Source organism: Limulus polyphemus, unplaced genomic scaffold (genome assembly GCF_000517525.1).
Source record: "Limulus polyphemus unplaced genomic scaffold, Limulus_polyphemus-2.1.2 Scaffold1207, whole genome shotgun sequence".
NCBI classification, from domain to species: Eukaryota; Metazoa; Arthropoda; class Merostomata; order Xiphosura; family Limulidae; genus Limulus; species Limulus polyphemus.
Window position 1 is genome coordinate 25422 of NW_013666817.1, and position 18358 is coordinate 43779.

At 32.2% G+C, this 18358-nt stretch overlaps 1 protein-coding gene across 1 annotated transcript in view; it reads left to right on the forward strand.

The window, feature by feature from the left end:
- The first annotated feature begins 1407 nt into the window (after window positions 1-1407).
- Window positions 1408-18358, forward strand: part of LOC106462611 (cytoplasmic tRNA 2-thiolation protein 2-like) — a 49314-nt gene continuing 32363 nt past the window's right edge. Inside the window, exons 1-8 of the mRNA XM_022389931.1 lie at window positions 1408-1501; window positions 6395-6466; window positions 7088-7226; window positions 8775-8835; window positions 9218-9327; window positions 9706-9866; window positions 15646-15781; window positions 17853-17899. Of these exons, the coding sequence (XP_022245639.1) occupies window positions 1440-1501; window positions 6395-6466; window positions 7088-7226; window positions 8775-8835; window positions 9218-9327; window positions 9706-9866; window positions 15646-15781; window positions 17853-17899 (788 nt within the window). The 5' untranslated portion in view covers window positions 1408-1439. The remainder of the gene's footprint in view (window positions 1502-6394; window positions 6467-7087; window positions 7227-8774; window positions 8836-9217; window positions 9328-9705; window positions 9867-15645; window positions 15782-17852; window positions 17900-18358) is intronic.

Sequence of the window (18358 nt, forward strand, 5' to 3'; positions counted from 1 at the left end):
CCAACTTCGAAGAGCGATCTACTCCAAGTTTTGAAGCAAGAGTGGGCGAAAATCCCACAATCTAAAATTGACGAGATGATTCTCACGATGCCTCAAGAATCAACGAACTCCACGAAGCGAAAGGAAGATCTACTATATATTAATTAAATTATAAATATATCAGTTCATGTGAATATGACTGAAAATTTTCAAGTCTGGGAATAAGAAAGGCTCACTTTTCTAAACTAAACAGAAAAGGAACGCTTGATATGAGAATATTTTATATAAATAAATTCAACCCATTTTTTCTTCTTTTTTCTTTATGGTTTTATTAAAAAACAACGTATATGTGGGATTTTAAAAATATCAACCAAAAGATGAAAATCTCAAGTGAAATATTTACTTATTATAGTTTACTAGCCTTCACTTTTAAATAATGGAATATTCTTCACTGTGTAATGCATTCTAATCCTAGTGTTGTTTTTTTGTTGTTTTTTTAATACAAATAATAGAAGTAATGGCGTAAACAGGTTGACCAGGCACTACCAGGGTACCTCAAATTGCTGAAAACATCTTGAAACGGCTCCTTTCTTTGTATGTTTGCAGAGCCTGTGAAAGTCTGTACCAAAGAAATATGCAATGCTCTGAAATTGAATTGTGTGTAGTTACATCACAAAAACACTATTTTATAATAATAACAAAATCATGTTATCAATTCTACGCACAGAAAGCGAAAGTCTGTACCAAAAAAAATATACAATGCTCTGAAATTGAATTGTGTGTGTAGTTACATAACAAAAACACTATTTTATAATAATAATAACAAAATCATGTTATCAATTTTACGCACAGAAAGAAATTAGTTTTACAAATTACATATTAATGTTTGTTTCCGTAAGTTTGATTATTTTTTCATCCTCTTCACACTTCGTATCGCTCCTACTGTAACAAACTAGTATTTTGCATTTCAACTCTATTATACGTCGAGAATTTATCATCGCTTGTTCAAACATTGACTGGACACGTGACGGCAAGGCCAGGAATTGGCTACGCCACTGTACAAAAGCCGACAGAGTAATATCCAACGAAGACGAAAAAAAAGGTACATTTCTTTTTATAGAAAAATTAATGTAATGATGGATAATGCAGATTAATGCATGCTTTTTTAATGTGTTTAAGATATGTTTTCATTAATGAGAGAAAAAAACAACCTTAAATAACTTTAGTTTCAAATATCACTAAATGACGGTTAAGTTGCCAATATAATTTTTGTATATTTTCTAACTGTTTATAATCTTAAAACTATCAATTTATGAAAATTATATTTTCACACATACAAAAAATAAATATAATTATTCAGACTTATCCGTTAATGTATAGATTTTATATTTAGATATATATTTCCTTAAATTACACTAAATGTTTCAGATGGCGCTAAATTATTTACGAAGTTGAAAATAATGTGCTCAGAGCAGTCCAACGAAGACTTTTTAGAAAAAGTAGATCTACCAAAGAAATCTCTGTGAGTATTATTATAGATGTGTAACTATATTATAATAACTTATAAGAATATGTGATATGATATATCAGTATTGTTGTACTGACATTAGATAGTGTGAATTGTCAAACATGTTGGCCATACACGCGGCTCTGTGATGCTGATGTAATTGATTATTCAGTAAGTAACTTAATAAGTCAATTACTAAATTAGTTTATACTATAAATAATTTATACTATTGTATTAGTATACTGTATAGGGAGCGGTAGTCCAAATACCAGGCTGTGTACTCTTTTTTTTTTTTTCAAAGTTGAACACCATATGTTACAGCAGTTAGCATCAAGTTGTGAAAGGAATACCTAAGCTTCATAATCATATTTGGGCTAAAGGCAGTGGGTGAACTGGGGATGAACGGAAACGAAGAAATATCCTTTCATTTTCACTTTTTGCAGCAGCGCATTGACGTATTCCTGCCTTTCAGTTTCATTTTCATTCAAACACTGCCTATAATAAAAAAGATGGCACTCCATAATAGCCTTGTCCAGTTACTTTTAGACAAAAGATAATGGCTTATTAAAATTTAAAAGCTATATTTGATTTTGAATGAAAAAAAACAAATAATTTTACCATATTACATGAAATTCAGTCAAGTAACAAACTTACATTTACTCAGCTTTAAAACTTGCTAGAATATTATTTAGCATGCCTCGCCCCCCCACGGGCTTCGGATCAGTTTGCTCTTGCATATCATTGTGCAGACAGTCCTTTTCTCGACCAGCAGTTGTTAGGTTCCATTTTACCTGTTTGAGGTGTGGCCCTCAAATCTCCTGTAAATCTGGCCCATGCCCAATTTTTACCACCTTTCTCTTACCCTTACAACACTTTTACAGTATCTCTCTACCATCCATCTCCTCTCTGAGGCTTTTCAACAAAATCCTGAGGGATTTTCTGGGAACATCCTCTCCCTTCTTTCCTCCACATTGGTTCCTTTGTCGTCTGAGGCTCTGGCTTTACATGCATGATTTCTCTGTTGTTGGGACCTTCCAGGTTGTGATGAGACCTTAACTCATGTCTGTTTACCATCATCTTCAGGATTTATGTATGGCCCCATTTCTGCAGCAATACATTTTTGACATGATCCCTGAGTATTGGGAATTATGAGTTGCATCAGTACAACAATAGTCTACCCTGTCCAACCTTGTTGCCCATTTGTCTCAGCCAGGGGCCTAATGTGGCACCTGTTACTGTTTCTCATGCCTCCCCTTCCCAACCTTTACCTGTCCCTTCTTCTTGGGGTGCCTCATATCACTATTTTCTTCAACAACATGTCATGTCTTCAACAGTATTGGTGACTACCTGGTAAGTTCTGGTCCAGTGAGAACTCAGCTTGCCGATTTTCTTCATCACTGACATCTTTTTGTCAAGGATAATTAGGTTCTTCAAGTTTTATCAGAAGGATTCGTGATCCTTTTTTTCCCCACCTCCCATGTCTCCTATCCTCGTTTCCTTCCCTCCTCGGAATCCCATGACCAGCCAGTGTCTGTCGGAGGCGGTTCAGGAACTACTATCTCAGCAGGCCATCCAAATTGTTCTACATCCTTCACCAGGTTTTTATTCCAGATTCTTTGTTGTTCCCAAGTAAACCAGGGACTGTTGGCCTGTCATCGATTTGCCCCACCTCAGTTGCTTTTTCAACTGCCACATTTTACCATGGAGTCATTTCTAACCCTACAGTGGGCATTTTCTCCAGGCTTATGGCTGACCAAGATGGGCATTGCCAATGCTTATCTCCACATACCTATCAATTTCTTGTCCTACCCTTCGGGTTTGCTTCTGCCCCTTATGTTTTTTGTTGGGTGGTCAGAGCTTTTACTCACAATTTTCATGCTCTGGGGTTGCGATTCAACCATTATATGGATGACTGGCATCTTCTGGCTCATTCTGAACTGGAGGCATTTAGCCATTCTCATCAGCCCCTTCTAGTGGCTGCTTTGGTGGGCTGATTAATGAAATTGGATAAGTCCTTCCTCCAACCTACCCAATATCATGTCCACTTGAGTGTCTCTTTTGACACTTATTTCAGTCAGGCCCAACCTTATCCTCTATGACTTCATTCCATGGAACTGTTACTTTGTCACACTCTTTCAGCTCCCTCTCATTCTGCTCATAAGGTTCTATTGCTTTTGGAAATGTGATCTTCTATGACATCACTGGTCCTCTTTGGTCGTGCACATATGTGATCTCTTCACAATCAATGGAACCTTGCTCGGGATACCTTGTCAGCTGCTTTAACCCTTCCTCTTACTCTGATGGATGATCTGCATTGGTATGTGGACAAGATCCATATGTTGGTGGGCACCTTGTTTTCTCTTCCTCGTCCAAAATCTACATCTTTTCACAGACACATCCCTTCAGGGCTAGGGTGCATGGGTCAATCACCAGGAGGCTTTGAGTCATTGATCTTTAGATGAAAGGTCTTTGCATATCAACGTCCTTGAGCTTCTCGCAGTCCATCCGACTCTGAATTACTTCCTTCCTCTTGCCAGACGTTGTCTGGCGATGATTCATTTCAACAATTCTACAGTGGTAGCACATATCAATCATCGAGGGGTCACCCGGTTGAGATCCCTCTGTTTTTGAATGTTGGATCTACTATATTGGGCCCCACATTCATCTCATTGCGTGTCACTTTCCGGGTGCTTTCAATCTTGTCGTGGATTGTTTTTCCTGCTCTGACCAAATATATCCAATGGAGTGGTCTATAAATCCCCTCATTTTCCAGTGGCTTTGCAATAAGTGGGCTTTTCCCAACGTAGATGCATTTGCCACATATTTCAATCACAAGTTACCCCTCTTTTCGTCCTTGTCAGTGGAGAGAAATACCTATTGGAAATACATTTTCAGTATAGGAAAAATTATAACTTTATTGTTAATATTTGTAGTATGTTTAAGCCTGTAATTTTAACTTCCCTATCAGTACAACTATTTAATGTATTAGACATACTATCAAAAAATCTAAATAGTGATCCCAAAATTAAAGAATTTACCCCACCTGTATCGAGATTGTGACTGACAGATCTTATTAAAGTCTTATTCTTATAATACTCCTCTAAACAGTTTCCTAAGCTGCTTAAATGAGGTTCATGATTTTGACATGTACAGATTTCTTCTATGCCTTTCAACTTACCTCAGAAGTCTAATCAGTTTATTTGTAGATACAAACACCTTTCCTATTATTGTTCAAGAAACTTTGTACTCTGCTTAAACCCTCTTACCCATGTGTTACAGGTGGAATAACCTAAAAAAGTTACTTTTATTAACATTTCTGTACTTAAAAGTTCAAAGAAGCTCTTTACACTTAATTAATAACTCCTCAGTTCTGCTTTTAATTGTCATTAACTCCAGTATGCACCATAAAAAGAACAACTTGATTAGTTCCCAACATTAAATGTTCTTCACAGTATTCTGAACTTAGTACCTGATAATTAAATTATAGTTTGTTTTCTCTGTGTGCTTAATTTCAAAAATGTTTTATAGTATTCTATAATAGATAATTTTCTATGGCAAAATTCTCTCAAGTGTTGTTCTTAATCATTCTGATCAACAATCAGAAGCTTGAGTCTATTTGATACTATACTTGTACCTAAGATAGTTAGATTTGTCAGAAACAAAGTCTTGGTTAGATTATATGTATAAAGTATGACAGTACAGGGAGCAAAAGCTTCTCAGTACAGTGTGGATAGGTTTCCTATATCAATAACAAACCAAAAAAAAAACCTTTGAATAAGCTGTAATTCCTCTCTGTAATAGCACAGTAAATGTATGATATATTATGGTAGCCCTAAAATACTGACTGTAGACATACATAGCTTACAGTGTACCGATCTTTTGTACTGACAATTGATAGTTGTGTAAAGTATATTTTACAACTATGTATATGCTGAAACAGTAAGAGGGCATTTCACAAGCAAAGTAACTAAAGAAGCAAAAACCCATTGTTTTGAAATGAATGTTTAAATTTAGGGTTAATACAACATAGTTACTATTTAAACCTGTAATTTTTTTTAGAGTTCTGCCACAGTTATTTTCATGATTTCCTAGTAATTATCATCATACCTTTATAAAACTTCTATTTTCTTTATTTTGTGAATAATAACATAGTTTACATTAGCTTTCAGCCAAAGAGACGTAAATGTTATCGGATGCTGTTACTGTCCAAAAGGTAAATCGGGATTTTTGGCCAGATGCTGGCAGCATCCGATTGGATTTAAGGGGTTAATGATTAATTTCTGTACATTTTGTCAAATGGTTACACAACTATTTGATTAACCTTGTAGAACTGTTAAAATTTTGTACAGGCTACCATTATTGTATCAAATAGCTATGCCAATATTTTGTGAAATAATATTACAACACCATGTGACTGTATTTGTTTACACTAGAAATTTCTGCAGTTAACAAAATATAATTTTAACCTAAACAATTTTTAGTATTCTCCAGATTTGGTTATTGCCCAATGGGTGCATTTTAAGATATAAAACCTATTTTTATTTTTTTATTAATTTAAAGTAAATCAGAAAAGAAGTAGTGAAGTTTTAAATTTTTTCTATTCAAAGGAGTAAAATTAATTTGGCCATTAAGATTTTAAGAAGTTAAATTTTGCTGTGGAGTAAAAGTAGAACTTTTTTCAGAGTCTTTTTTACAGTATCAAGTATTTGGTTAGTGACTTAACTGGGCTGCTTATAGTATTTATGGGCTTTTGTATTACATTTAATTTTGTTATACTGAAAAGTTGGTCAATGATAATAATGTATGTAATAAGAGACGTAATATTATCATTAGTTTATTTCATTATTTTGGAATTACGTTTTCATTAATGATGCTCAGAGAATTAAGTTATTTAATTTCTTTTAATAGTTATGGCAGCTCATGCAAAAAGTGTGGAGCCAAATCAGATGTTGTTCTCAAAATGCTTGATCCTTTCTGCAAGTATGTAATTCTTTTTTTTTTACATGTATCTATTATGTTGATCAACATCTTCTATTCTTTCTCTGTTTTTGTGATTGATGAGGTAACAAATTTCATAGATACATAGATTTTGTAATATCAATTTATAGTATTATCAAAGTTTTAAATTATTAGATTGAGCATTTCAGAATTTGAAAAACTGTTCTATTCAATAATCATGCACTAATGGTTTCAAAATTATTATTTTCATGCCTTACAAATTTATAAAATTAAATAAGTTAATACAAATTTGCATTCAAACGTAAACCATTGTGTTACTGTTCTTTTGAACTTTAGATATAAATTACATGTTTTAAAAATTATGGATGTATTTAGAAATTTCATGTTGGGAATTCCATTCAATAACTATTAGTTATCATTTATCATCAAATATAATTTGTTGGAATAAATGCCCCAGTGTACAACTGTCTGATATTTAGTTGAAATATTTCTATTTGCATTTCTATAACTTCTTTTTGTGTAAAGACATTTTTTCTTGAGCTTATTCACAAACCTAAAGGTTGTATAAATTATATTTGTTTTGATTCGTCATTTCTATAATTTTATTTGCATCAGCTCTTCTTCTTCTTTTTTTTCCCCAAGGTCCTGTTTTCTAGCATACTGCACTCACAAATTTCGTGCTACACTGGGAAAGTCAAGGCAGATAAAATTTGGAGAAAAGATCCTTGTTGGATTTTCAGGAAGTGCAGCCTCAGTGGCATTAGTACATATGCTCCAAGAGGTAAAAATGCAAATGTTATTATGCACTTCTTTGTAGGATATAAATCTTAACATTTTCTTTTAAAAGGGAGTGGCTGGGGATATGAAACACCAAATTTTCTAATATTAAAGTTGTAAGATGGTTTTTCATACATAAATCAAAACTAATGATCGTATTAAATATACTTTTTTATTTTACTTACTCTGAATGTTTATTAGTACATCAGTTTGTAATTTCCATGCACTTTTGATGGAAATATCTCATTAGTTTAATGAAGAATAATATAACAAGTTTCTTGGATTATTAAAAGTTTTTTTTATTATAATGCTCTACATTTTCCCCACTTTTCAATATATCCAATTAAAAATGCATCAGAATTAGGAAATCTATTCTCAGCAAAAGAAGGAGAATGCATACAATTTAATCCAGAACCCAAAAGTTTCCAGGGCCTAAGATGAGTCCCTAAGCTCAGTCGAAAAAACTTGCCTCCTAACCCTCTTTATTAATAGCACTGTATTCCAAATGACTGATTCAGCTATCCAGATGTTTCAATAATCTGCAACAAGTACTTCATTACAAATGTTTGAATTAACAAGGTTTCACTTTATACATGTTTTTCAGAAAAAGTATAAAAAACTTGTACTTCTGTCCTCCTCACTTTTCCTATGCAACTGTAATAGCATGCATTATTAACTAGTATTGGTGGACATGCAGCTGGTTAAGAGGCATTTATTATTATTTTCACATGAATCATCATTTTGTTCAAACCAGTGACTTACTTACAGAATATAAAATACATAATATTGCATACTTGTGTAAGCAAGATATCATGCTTTAATAATGCTGATATTTCTACACATCTGCAATTTGAAACACTATGGCTTGACATGTCTGTAACATCAGTTACTCTGATGATATCTTGATATCTGTTGTAATATACACATATATCTCTGCTGTGAGGTTGTTCTCAGAAATATTGAGTGTTTTGTGGTCAGTAATTATCACCTCGTTCCTGTTCTGATCAACCCCTGTTTGACTCTCATGAGTCATGTCCAGGTTACTAAATCCTGTATCCATAGGAAATGTGTTTTTGATATAAGAAGTGGCTATTCAGGTACCAAATACAAACACACAAATTATTAATAAGTTTCCCCATTTGAAGATTTGGCTAGATGAAAAATCATCTGGATTTTGAATAATCAGTTTGTAAGTTTCCCTACTAATGGAGATTCACTGTACCTAAGAATAAGCTTATGTGATTTTTAGCTTACTACTACCAACTTCAACATGTTAATAATTCAATCAAACATCGAATCAGTTACATGATTATGTCTCATGAAAGATTCAGTAACATGTTTAATGCCTTTAAATAACTGACAGTGTATGAGATGAACTGAGGTTGTCTTGTTGTTCAAATATTTTTTAAATGTTTCACAACACATTTAAATATTTGTGCATTTTGCATTAATTTATTGGAATATATTATCCAGTTCAAAACCTTATTACTTGTGTGTGTGTATATATATACATGTATTTATGTGATGCTAAATATTAAGATTTTTAATATAGGGTTTAAAGGAAGAAGCCCACAAGAAGTTCTTGTTCACACCTGGTTTTGTTTATGTTGATGGTGAGTGTCTTAGCATTATTTGGTGTCATTGTTTGATATTAGTATATTTTGACATTTGATTTATATTAATGCATGTTTATTTGACCCTAAAATTAATCAGTACATTTTATATAAAGCAATATTTCTGTTGATTGGGTTAAGTCTAAGCTATTAGTGTTTATAACAAGATAACTGTTTATAGGAAAGATGCCTTCATACAAGTAAACAAGTTTTATATTACATGACTGATTACAGAATAGGCTTAACTCATGTTGAGGTTTTTATAACTCTTCCATATTTTGTATTTTGTTTTCTAAGGAATTTGCTTGATTTTAATAATGAAAGAAGAAACTTAAAATACTTAAAAAATGATTTACTGTTTGCTTTTAATACTCATAACCAGAGGGACAAACTGTGGGTCTTACTGTATCAGAAAGAGAGAAAAACTGTGAAGAAATTATTCACATGATGAGGAGCTCGGGATTTCAGTGTTACTTCACAACACTTGAAATGGTAATCGAAGATTTATTTCAATAGTTATTGCTGTTTTTGTTTATGTTTTTACAAAAATGTTTTTCAGGCTGTTATAAACAACTTGTGCCACACCAATTACTTTACGCAAACAGTAAGTCCAGATTTATGTTAATGGTGCTTTTGTATAAGGTAATCTGAACTATATTATTTACAAAAAAATATCTATTAGGATATACTGTTAGTACTAATATATATCCAGAATAATTAATTACAGCCCAAAAGCTGTTACTACGTATCAGTTTCTTTTGTATATTTACTAAAATCTTACTTATTTTGGGCATTTAAATAAGTGTTTTAAAAGTTAATTCCTGAGTAGCTATGAACAATACAATTTCTATTACTTGTTACAATTTCCAGGCTTTTGGAGGATACTCAGAAGATAGAGATTTACCAGTGTTAAATGTTGAAGAAGTTAAATCAAGTTCCTATCTAAATAAAGGTGATTCCTGTGATTTACAGAAAACTTTAAGTAGTTTAAAATCACTCACGGTGAAAGAGGAATTCCTGAAGTACACAAGGTAAACTAAAATCTGTTTTACAAGCTAAATATACTACTATTGAGATAAGAACATTCAAAAGAATTATAAGTTCTTCATTGTTAACTTTTTTTAAAAGATGTTTCTTCATATGCTGGTAAATTTATTTAAACAAGGGTAAAGTGTGCTTTGTGGAATCATATTCTTGCCATGAGAGAATGCCTTTCTTTTTTTCTTTTGAATCTTCTTCAGTCAAGATGCTGTTTAACATATTTCAAGAAAGAATTGTTTTAACATGTTTAACCACATGTAGATTATGAAGGAAATAACATAATAAAGCAGCATTATATAAGTATATGATCTGATGAACAATTATGTCTAATAGAAAGGGAATAGGTTGCATTACATCTAAGCAGGGTAGCAAAAGGGGGGTACATGCCACCCCACTTGGAAGAATGTTTTTATAGGAAAACAATTTCACACCTAGCTTTTCCTGACATTTCTTCTTTACCCCTTCCTCCCACCACACACACACACTTTTAAAAAGAAAAGGCACTCATGTGCATGTGAAAATAGTTTCATAGCAAAGGACATGAAAATTAGTTAATGGAAGTTAATGCTGTGTAATATTATGTACATTTTGTATATTAAAATCAATAGTAAGGTTTTTGTGATTAATATTAAGAGTAGCTTAAAACTCAATGTCAACAGATAGATATTGTAATATATTAAAAGTTACTAGTTGAATTTTCTTCAGTAATGTTTCTGCAGTTCTATAAAAATTGTTTTAAGTTTTTAAATAGATAGATGTGTTAAACATGTTCACTCATATATTGTTCTTAACTAAAAGAAAACAGTAACTTATTGGAACAACTTTTGTAACAAACCTGATAACCTTAAACCTGACTTGTCTACCTTCTGGAAAACTTTTAAAAGCATATGCTTAGAAAACAATGATACAGGCAACATATCTTATGAAAACCTCACTGCCACTACTGATAAACAAAAATCAGACCTGTTTCCACGTTATTTCAAAAAAACATTTGTTACCCCGCAGGATGCTAGATTCAATAGTAAGCACCAGGACAAAATAAATTTCTTTATTAATGCTAACACTAAATCCTTTTCTATCTCTTTCCTGGTCAACATACACCAGCACCACACTCCTAGTTCACCACAGAACATATCTACCCCTATAACTATACCTGAAGTCAAAATCCACTTGAAAAACCTCAAAAACAAAGCTCCCAGGCAAAGACTAAATCCTTAATATAGTTCTAAAGAATGCATCCCCCAAACTTCTAACACATCTCACTAATCTATATAATCTATCCCTTTTCTCCAGTTATCTCCCTAGTGCATGGAAATCAGTCGTCATCACAGTTATCCCAAAAAAAGGTATTCAATCAAAAAATCCAAGCGACTTCAGACCCATCAGGTTAATCAACTGCACAGGCAAACTTTTAGAGAAAAGTATAATAATGAGGTTATTATGGATGTTAGAAAACAATAATAGTACACTATCACACATTCAGAATGTAGGATGCAAAAACAGACAGACTGCATATCACCTTGTACGTCTAATAGAGACCACGTTTACCGGATTCAACAAATTACAAGCCACTATTGCCACTTTCCTAGATGTACAAAAGCTTTTGACACAGTCTGGCACAACGGACTCAAATAGAAATCAATGAAGCACAAAATACCTAGCACATTCACTAAATGGATTTCTAATTTCCTAGATAATAGATCTGCAAAAGTTAAAATTAATACATCACTCTCACAACCCTTCACATTTAACACAAGTGTACCGCAGGGGTCTGTCTTAAGCCATTTGCTGTATACACTCTTTATTAACGATCTACCGCAGCCAACCGCGCCTCACAATATACTGATGATATAGCACTATGAAGCACCTCTTGGGACCCCTCACTAATGGTATAGAAAATTCAAATAGCCCTCAACAAAATCACACAATGATGCAACAAATGGGGGATAATACTCAATCCCACTAAAACCCAGGCAATTATACTTTTCCGCAGGTTAAACAAAAGACTAAAGCATGTCAAGTTAGCTAAACTAAGCCTCTATAATACTCCCATCTCATTCTCTAAATCTGCAAAATTCCTAGGAATAACCATCAACCCTAAACTAGCATGGCACACAGTTCAAGGAAATCAGTAAGAAAATTAAAACCAGAATAGCTTACCTCCAAAAAATAACTCACCATGCCCTCGGATGAAGACCACAGATAGTAATGTACATATACCAGACATTTATCAGACCTTTAATAGACTATGGCTCAATGGTAACTTGTGACATGAATAACAACCAATGTTTGATACTCCAAAATCTACAAAATAATGTAATACGTCTTGTCCCCGCCCTCACCAGCTTGCTATGTAGAGAAAGGCACCTCACTACATACAGTACAAGAACGTATTTCTAAACTTGCCACCAAATATTACAAAAAAGCCACCTACCGGAACTCACTCACAGCTGAATTTCATAAAATTGCCGCTACCCCCCAACCATGGTGCAAATATCTATCCCCATACAACATAATACACAACACCATTAACACACCACCATAATCTGTAAAACTATTAAGAGTATACTATATTCTTTGTATAACTATTTAAATTTTCAGTCTCTTTTGAGATCTTCATCCCTTCAATAGCTTTTCACTCTGGCACTAGCTGGGCTTTTCTTTCGGTCCCAACTAGTGAAAGTGGGTTTTCTCCAGATACTCCTGTTTCCCCCCACTCCAAACTCTTAGACATTGGATCTATAGATCCCAGCCATGGCACTTGGATCCACTGATCCCAACCAGGCCCTGTAAAGGCCCATTTGCTTCAGTTTGTTTCGATAAATTGTCAACAATTGCTGTCAACTTGCTCCTTCTACAAGATCAACCAGCCTCTGCTGCTATGCCATGGACTTGCTTTCACTTCCGCCCACATGCATCATCATCATCTGAGTATATATATATATATATATATATATATATTTATTTATCTATTTTTGTTTATTATTATTATTATTATTATTGTTTGCCCATATGGCTCATTAAAACGATGATCTCTCATTGAACTTCTAGGCTCGAGCAGGGTGAAGGAGGATTGCTAATCTTCGAGCACCCTTGATTATTAATTATTTCAGAAGAAATAATTAAGTTCAGATCAAAATAACTGCCAGAAATAGAAAAACAAACAGTAACAGTGAAAGGAACATGGAAAAATGAGCTCATTAAGATGGTTTATCGGAGTATTAAACACTGACCACTCTCCAGAAAAGAGAAACAGTGCTCATCCACCCATGGATTGGAAATATTAAAGACTAAGATTTGTTCGTGAAATTTCTATGTCAATTAAATTGGAGTGTTATTTTAGGAATGTTGTAAACCAAAGCTGCTATAACAGATTTTAAACAGAATATCTCACAATAGTAAAAAAAAGTCAAAGTTTGTTAAGAAAAAAGAAAGATTTGTGCAAAACTTCCTAAATATTAGCAAATAATTTCATGTGACATTATTAGTGGTTCTTGAAAGCTGTAAGCCTACATTTCTACAGAGATTCTTGAACTTTTAAAGAGTTTTTCATCAGAAGCACCAAAAAGAATGTCAAACTGGTATGTTAGAACAACAAAATCATATTCCTCTTGAGCATGCCTTAATGCTTGTGAATTATTATAATTAGAGAAAGAGACATGTTCATAAATCCTTTATTTGGAGACTCCTGGTCATTGAACCAATAATGTCTTTAGAGCATATAGGACAGGTACATTTGTAAACTAAGGATTTTAATTTCTTAACCTTGTCTCTAAATGGGAAGAAACTTCAAAGGTGAAATGAACTTCTAAAAACACATCTGACATATAATTGAGGATAAGAAGTGCAGAGCAATTTGAGGTTTTAAGTACAACTATTCATCCCCTCGATAAGGAAGTGTAAGGGTGATAGAAAGCTTATCAACCATAGGAAAAAGCAAAGACTTAGTATTTTTGGATATAGTTTCCATCGCTTTTTAAACATTATTTTCCACAAAATTAAGTGGGATCCTATTTTTGCAATGTGTTTAATATTAGCTGATTCTTGTTTGAAAGAAGAAAAATTACTACAAATTTATTTTGTACATCTTATTAGAACAGAAACAAGATTGCATTTAAAAGATCCAGGTATAATTCAAAGTTAAAGAACCATATAAGTATCTATGAAAGCAAGTAATATGAAAACCAGATAAGTAAATTGATTTTCAAATTCAACAGTAAATTTTATATTTTGGTGTTTGTTATTAAGGTGTGCTAAAAATGAAATAGTTTGATCATTGTTATTAAACAACACAAATGTATCATCACCACACCGATTATAATGAAGGGGCTTAAATTCACCAGGGCAGTTAGTGAACAACTGCCTTTCACGATAACTTAAGAATAAGTTTGCTAAAATAGAAATAAGGCAAAATCCCTCTACCAGCTTTCCGTACTATCTACATGGTCATAAATTTCATTGTCAAAAAAGTGAGAGTCCTTTATGCCAAATTACAATAATTAAAAAAATAAGACTTAGTATCCCTTTCACGATATTCTGATCATAATATTATATACTAGGTTTGTGGCCAACTGAGTACTTTTATTGAAAGGGATATTGGTGAAAAAGGACTCGACATCAAACTTGTCATAAAAATAGGTTTGGATAAATTAACAATTGTGATTTGGTTAGAAAAGGTGAAACTGTCTTCAACTGTTAGTTCAGAAGTAAACTCTTAGAAAATAGTGTAAAAAACATTCATATTATGATTGTAAGTACCAGTAATGGAAACAATGGGTCTCATGAGTATGGCAGCATTGTGTGTTTTTAGTAACCCATAAAGAATTCCCGAGTGAGAACCAACAGGTCATTAATTATTGTAAATACAATATGAAATGATTTTTATTTTATAAAAATCTTTTAAATTTAGGTTCTCTACTATTGGTACAATCTTGAGAGAGATTTTTAAATTTAGATTTATCTTACAGAATAGTTCCATTAATCTTCTCAGAACTTAATAAGTTGTTATCTCTCTACTCCTTGTTTTTGTTGTTCACTGTAGTATGTAAAGTTAAACAAAATTTAATTTAAACACTAGTGTTTATGTGTTCCATAAGTAAGGTATACTGTATTCTTTCTTTAATGTTACTTTCATTAATAGTATTTGTTCTCATATTTAATATATAGATTTTTATTACTTTTTTGATTGTTTTTTAATTATATTTTTATGATAAAGATTATTTTGCATTGTTAGCTTAGTATATGGATTTAGAAGTACCCTAAATCCCCTAAGCCAACCAAACATCATGAAATATAATGTGATTATGGCTGAAAATGTTACTAATGGCAAGGTTACTCAACTAATTAAACAATGCATCCTAATGTTTATAATAAGAATGCAACAACAGTATATTTACTTGGCTATGCTCATTACTGGATTGAGATTTTAGCTCTGAGCTATCTAGATAACTTAATTTGACCAGAAATTACTATTAATTTATCAAATGAAGAAATCTGATGGTTTGGTAGTTTTGTTGAAAGCTTCAACTGTTTGTTAGTCATTATAATACTGGAAGAGTCACTAATCAAAGACATAGAAAGTTTATAGCATAGCAAAATTGTACTGTTTTCCACCAATCATTGAAGTTTTCAGTTACCACTTTTTTGTTAAGTTATAAAGTAACATTTTTATTCACTCATTGATGTGTTTTCAAAGGATGCTTCAATAGTTCTTGTTGATATTTTGCAATGTTTATTATATAAATATAAAAACATTTATACTTAATTTAGGCTTCAAATTTTGACAAAGATTGCCAAACAACTAAAGTTTGATAAGCTTTTTCTCGGTGACACATCTACCAGATTAGCCAGTGCTGTACTCAGTGGAGTAGCACAGGGTCGAGGGGCTCAGATATCATCAGACATGGTAAATTATCACAGCCATTAACATTTTAAAACATTAAGTTTCAGCAATAGTTCTCTTTATTGTGATAACATAAGCTCTATTTTTGTTTGTAGGAAAAACTTTTTTTTTTTCCAGCATTTCTTTCCTTCATGTATTTAGTGGTTGTGTTAATAAGGCATTTTAGTTAATTGCAATAGGTTAAGATGAAATTAAACAACAATATTTTTTTCACAATTATTATAACACTAAATGCTGTAAAACACAATTTCCATAATCTTTAGTGATAATGAAATATTTCATCAATCATCATCTGTGCCTGAAGGTGATGAACATTTTCGAATAATCTTTTTGCCACATTAACATACTTCTGAATGATGAGATAAAGTAATAACAAATAATCGGTGTTAAAATAAATAATTTAATTATAAAAAACATTACTTTTTAATACTAGAAAAATTTGCTACTTAATTTTCATTATCTATAAATTTTGATAATACAATAAAAATATTACAATAAAATGAAAGTAAAATCACCAACTCCATAATATAGAAGTTTTTGTAGTACCCATAATTAAACGGAATTAATATCAGATATTTTTTTTTAAATTTTAGATGTATTCTTAATATGATAGTTTTCATAAAACTTAAGAATTTATGACAATTGCTTGTATTTCTAAAAACCTATGAGTGAAGGTAAAGAAAAATGGGAACCACACTATACCCAGTGCTGATGAGGTCCTTCACCCAATACCAAGGCTCATCACGCTGGCTTTGGACATGACAGATATAGTAGTGGTTGGGACACTATTTGTATTATCAAACTGTATGAACAAGAACTGTTATGGTGTGAACTAGATTAAGTTGGTGAAGTGACATTTTTATCAATTTTATTTAAGTCTTTTACAAATAACAATTTTTATTACCTAATAGCCAAGTTATGCATATAACAATCATTAGGCTGTATAAAGCGTTAACCATGATCTGATCTGATATATACAACCTTACCACCATCAATCTGAGCAATACATGCTTGTAGGGTTGCAACATCTGAACAACATGTTAGTCTGTATTTTCATCAAAAACTACCTGATATCAACATGTAACACAATTATCAAATAAGAAAGTATGAGTTCTCTAAGATTGACAGCCAGGCATTCTTACAAGACATGAAAAACATGCAAGAACCTAACTAATCACAAACAGATTTTTGGAATCACATACTGGTTCAATCTACCATTGTTTGTCTTGTTGTTTGCACCAGTTTTAAACATTCAAATTACATGGACTTCAAGACATCAATTAGTGATCATCAGTAACCAACCGGTAAGGAACTTACTTTTGAATCTAGCTTAAGGTTAAGAAGGCTACATCAGTCTCACTGTTTACCATTCAAGATTTTTGAAAATTTGTTTGGAGCATCAGAGTTAGTGGCAATACCATCAGGTGTTCCACCAACTATTAACCATTTTGGATTTGGAAAGCTAGGAGCAATAAATATTTTCAGTAAAACATGGTTTCTCTAGCAGTCCAGCTGTGATATATGGAGATATCACTGTGAATGGTTGTATAAATCTTAATGTATTTCTTAAAGAGTGTATTTATTATTTAACAACACATGTTAATTTGGTATTGACACCAGCTGTCAAAATAACAAGATTGTGATCGACTAACTTGAAAACAAAAACAGAGTTCATGAAGAGGACAAAAGGAATTCTTGTTTAAAATATTATAATGAAAAGAAATGTTTGGGGGGGGGGGGCTTGAATGCTTTGTACAACAGTTCCTTAAGCCATCATGCTACGTCAGAGATCTTCATGCATTGAGTAAAAAGAAGTATCCTCTACAGGTGTAGATACTGTATCAAGTGTAGGGATTCATCCTCACTACTTTTAGGCAAAAGCTAATTCAGTCAGAGCATAATCCTGAATGTAAATGTATTCATGTTCCATGAGTTGAAAGTGGAAGAGGCTTGATTTTGTTTGAATATTATTTAAATATATTGTAGTAGAGTTTCTTATATTGTGCTGTTTTACTAAGCCTACAGTATGATTTTATTTTTACTTATTTATAATACTTGCTCATTTTTTTTTCAGAGTTTTATGGACAACAGGCATAAACTACCTGTATTGAGACCCTTGAGGTAAGCTTAGTTTAGAACATTCAAATTACATGTATTTAATTATTTAGAAACAAAATAACAAGATATGGAAATTTAAATATGTGTGGATATGACATTAACTCTGCTGTTGAAACTGGTTCCATATTCACTTTAATTTGTTTACTGAATGTTTTTCAAGTGCATAAAGAAAACTTGGAAGTATCTATGCTAATTTTACAAATGTTAAGAAAATTGAAAATACGTATTTATTTCTATTATTGAAGATTTAAATATGTCGTTTTGAAAAGCTCAATACATTCTAATAGTGAATTTATGTACTTGTAATTAAAATAAGAGAAGGATAAGAACCAAATATTTATTTATTACATGTTGTTCAAAGTATATAGTACATGTCTTAAAAACAGCAAAACAAGCTTAATGAGGTAAAGCGAGCAAAGCATAAACTTTTTATTTGTGGCATAGTGGTAAGTTTGAAGTTTT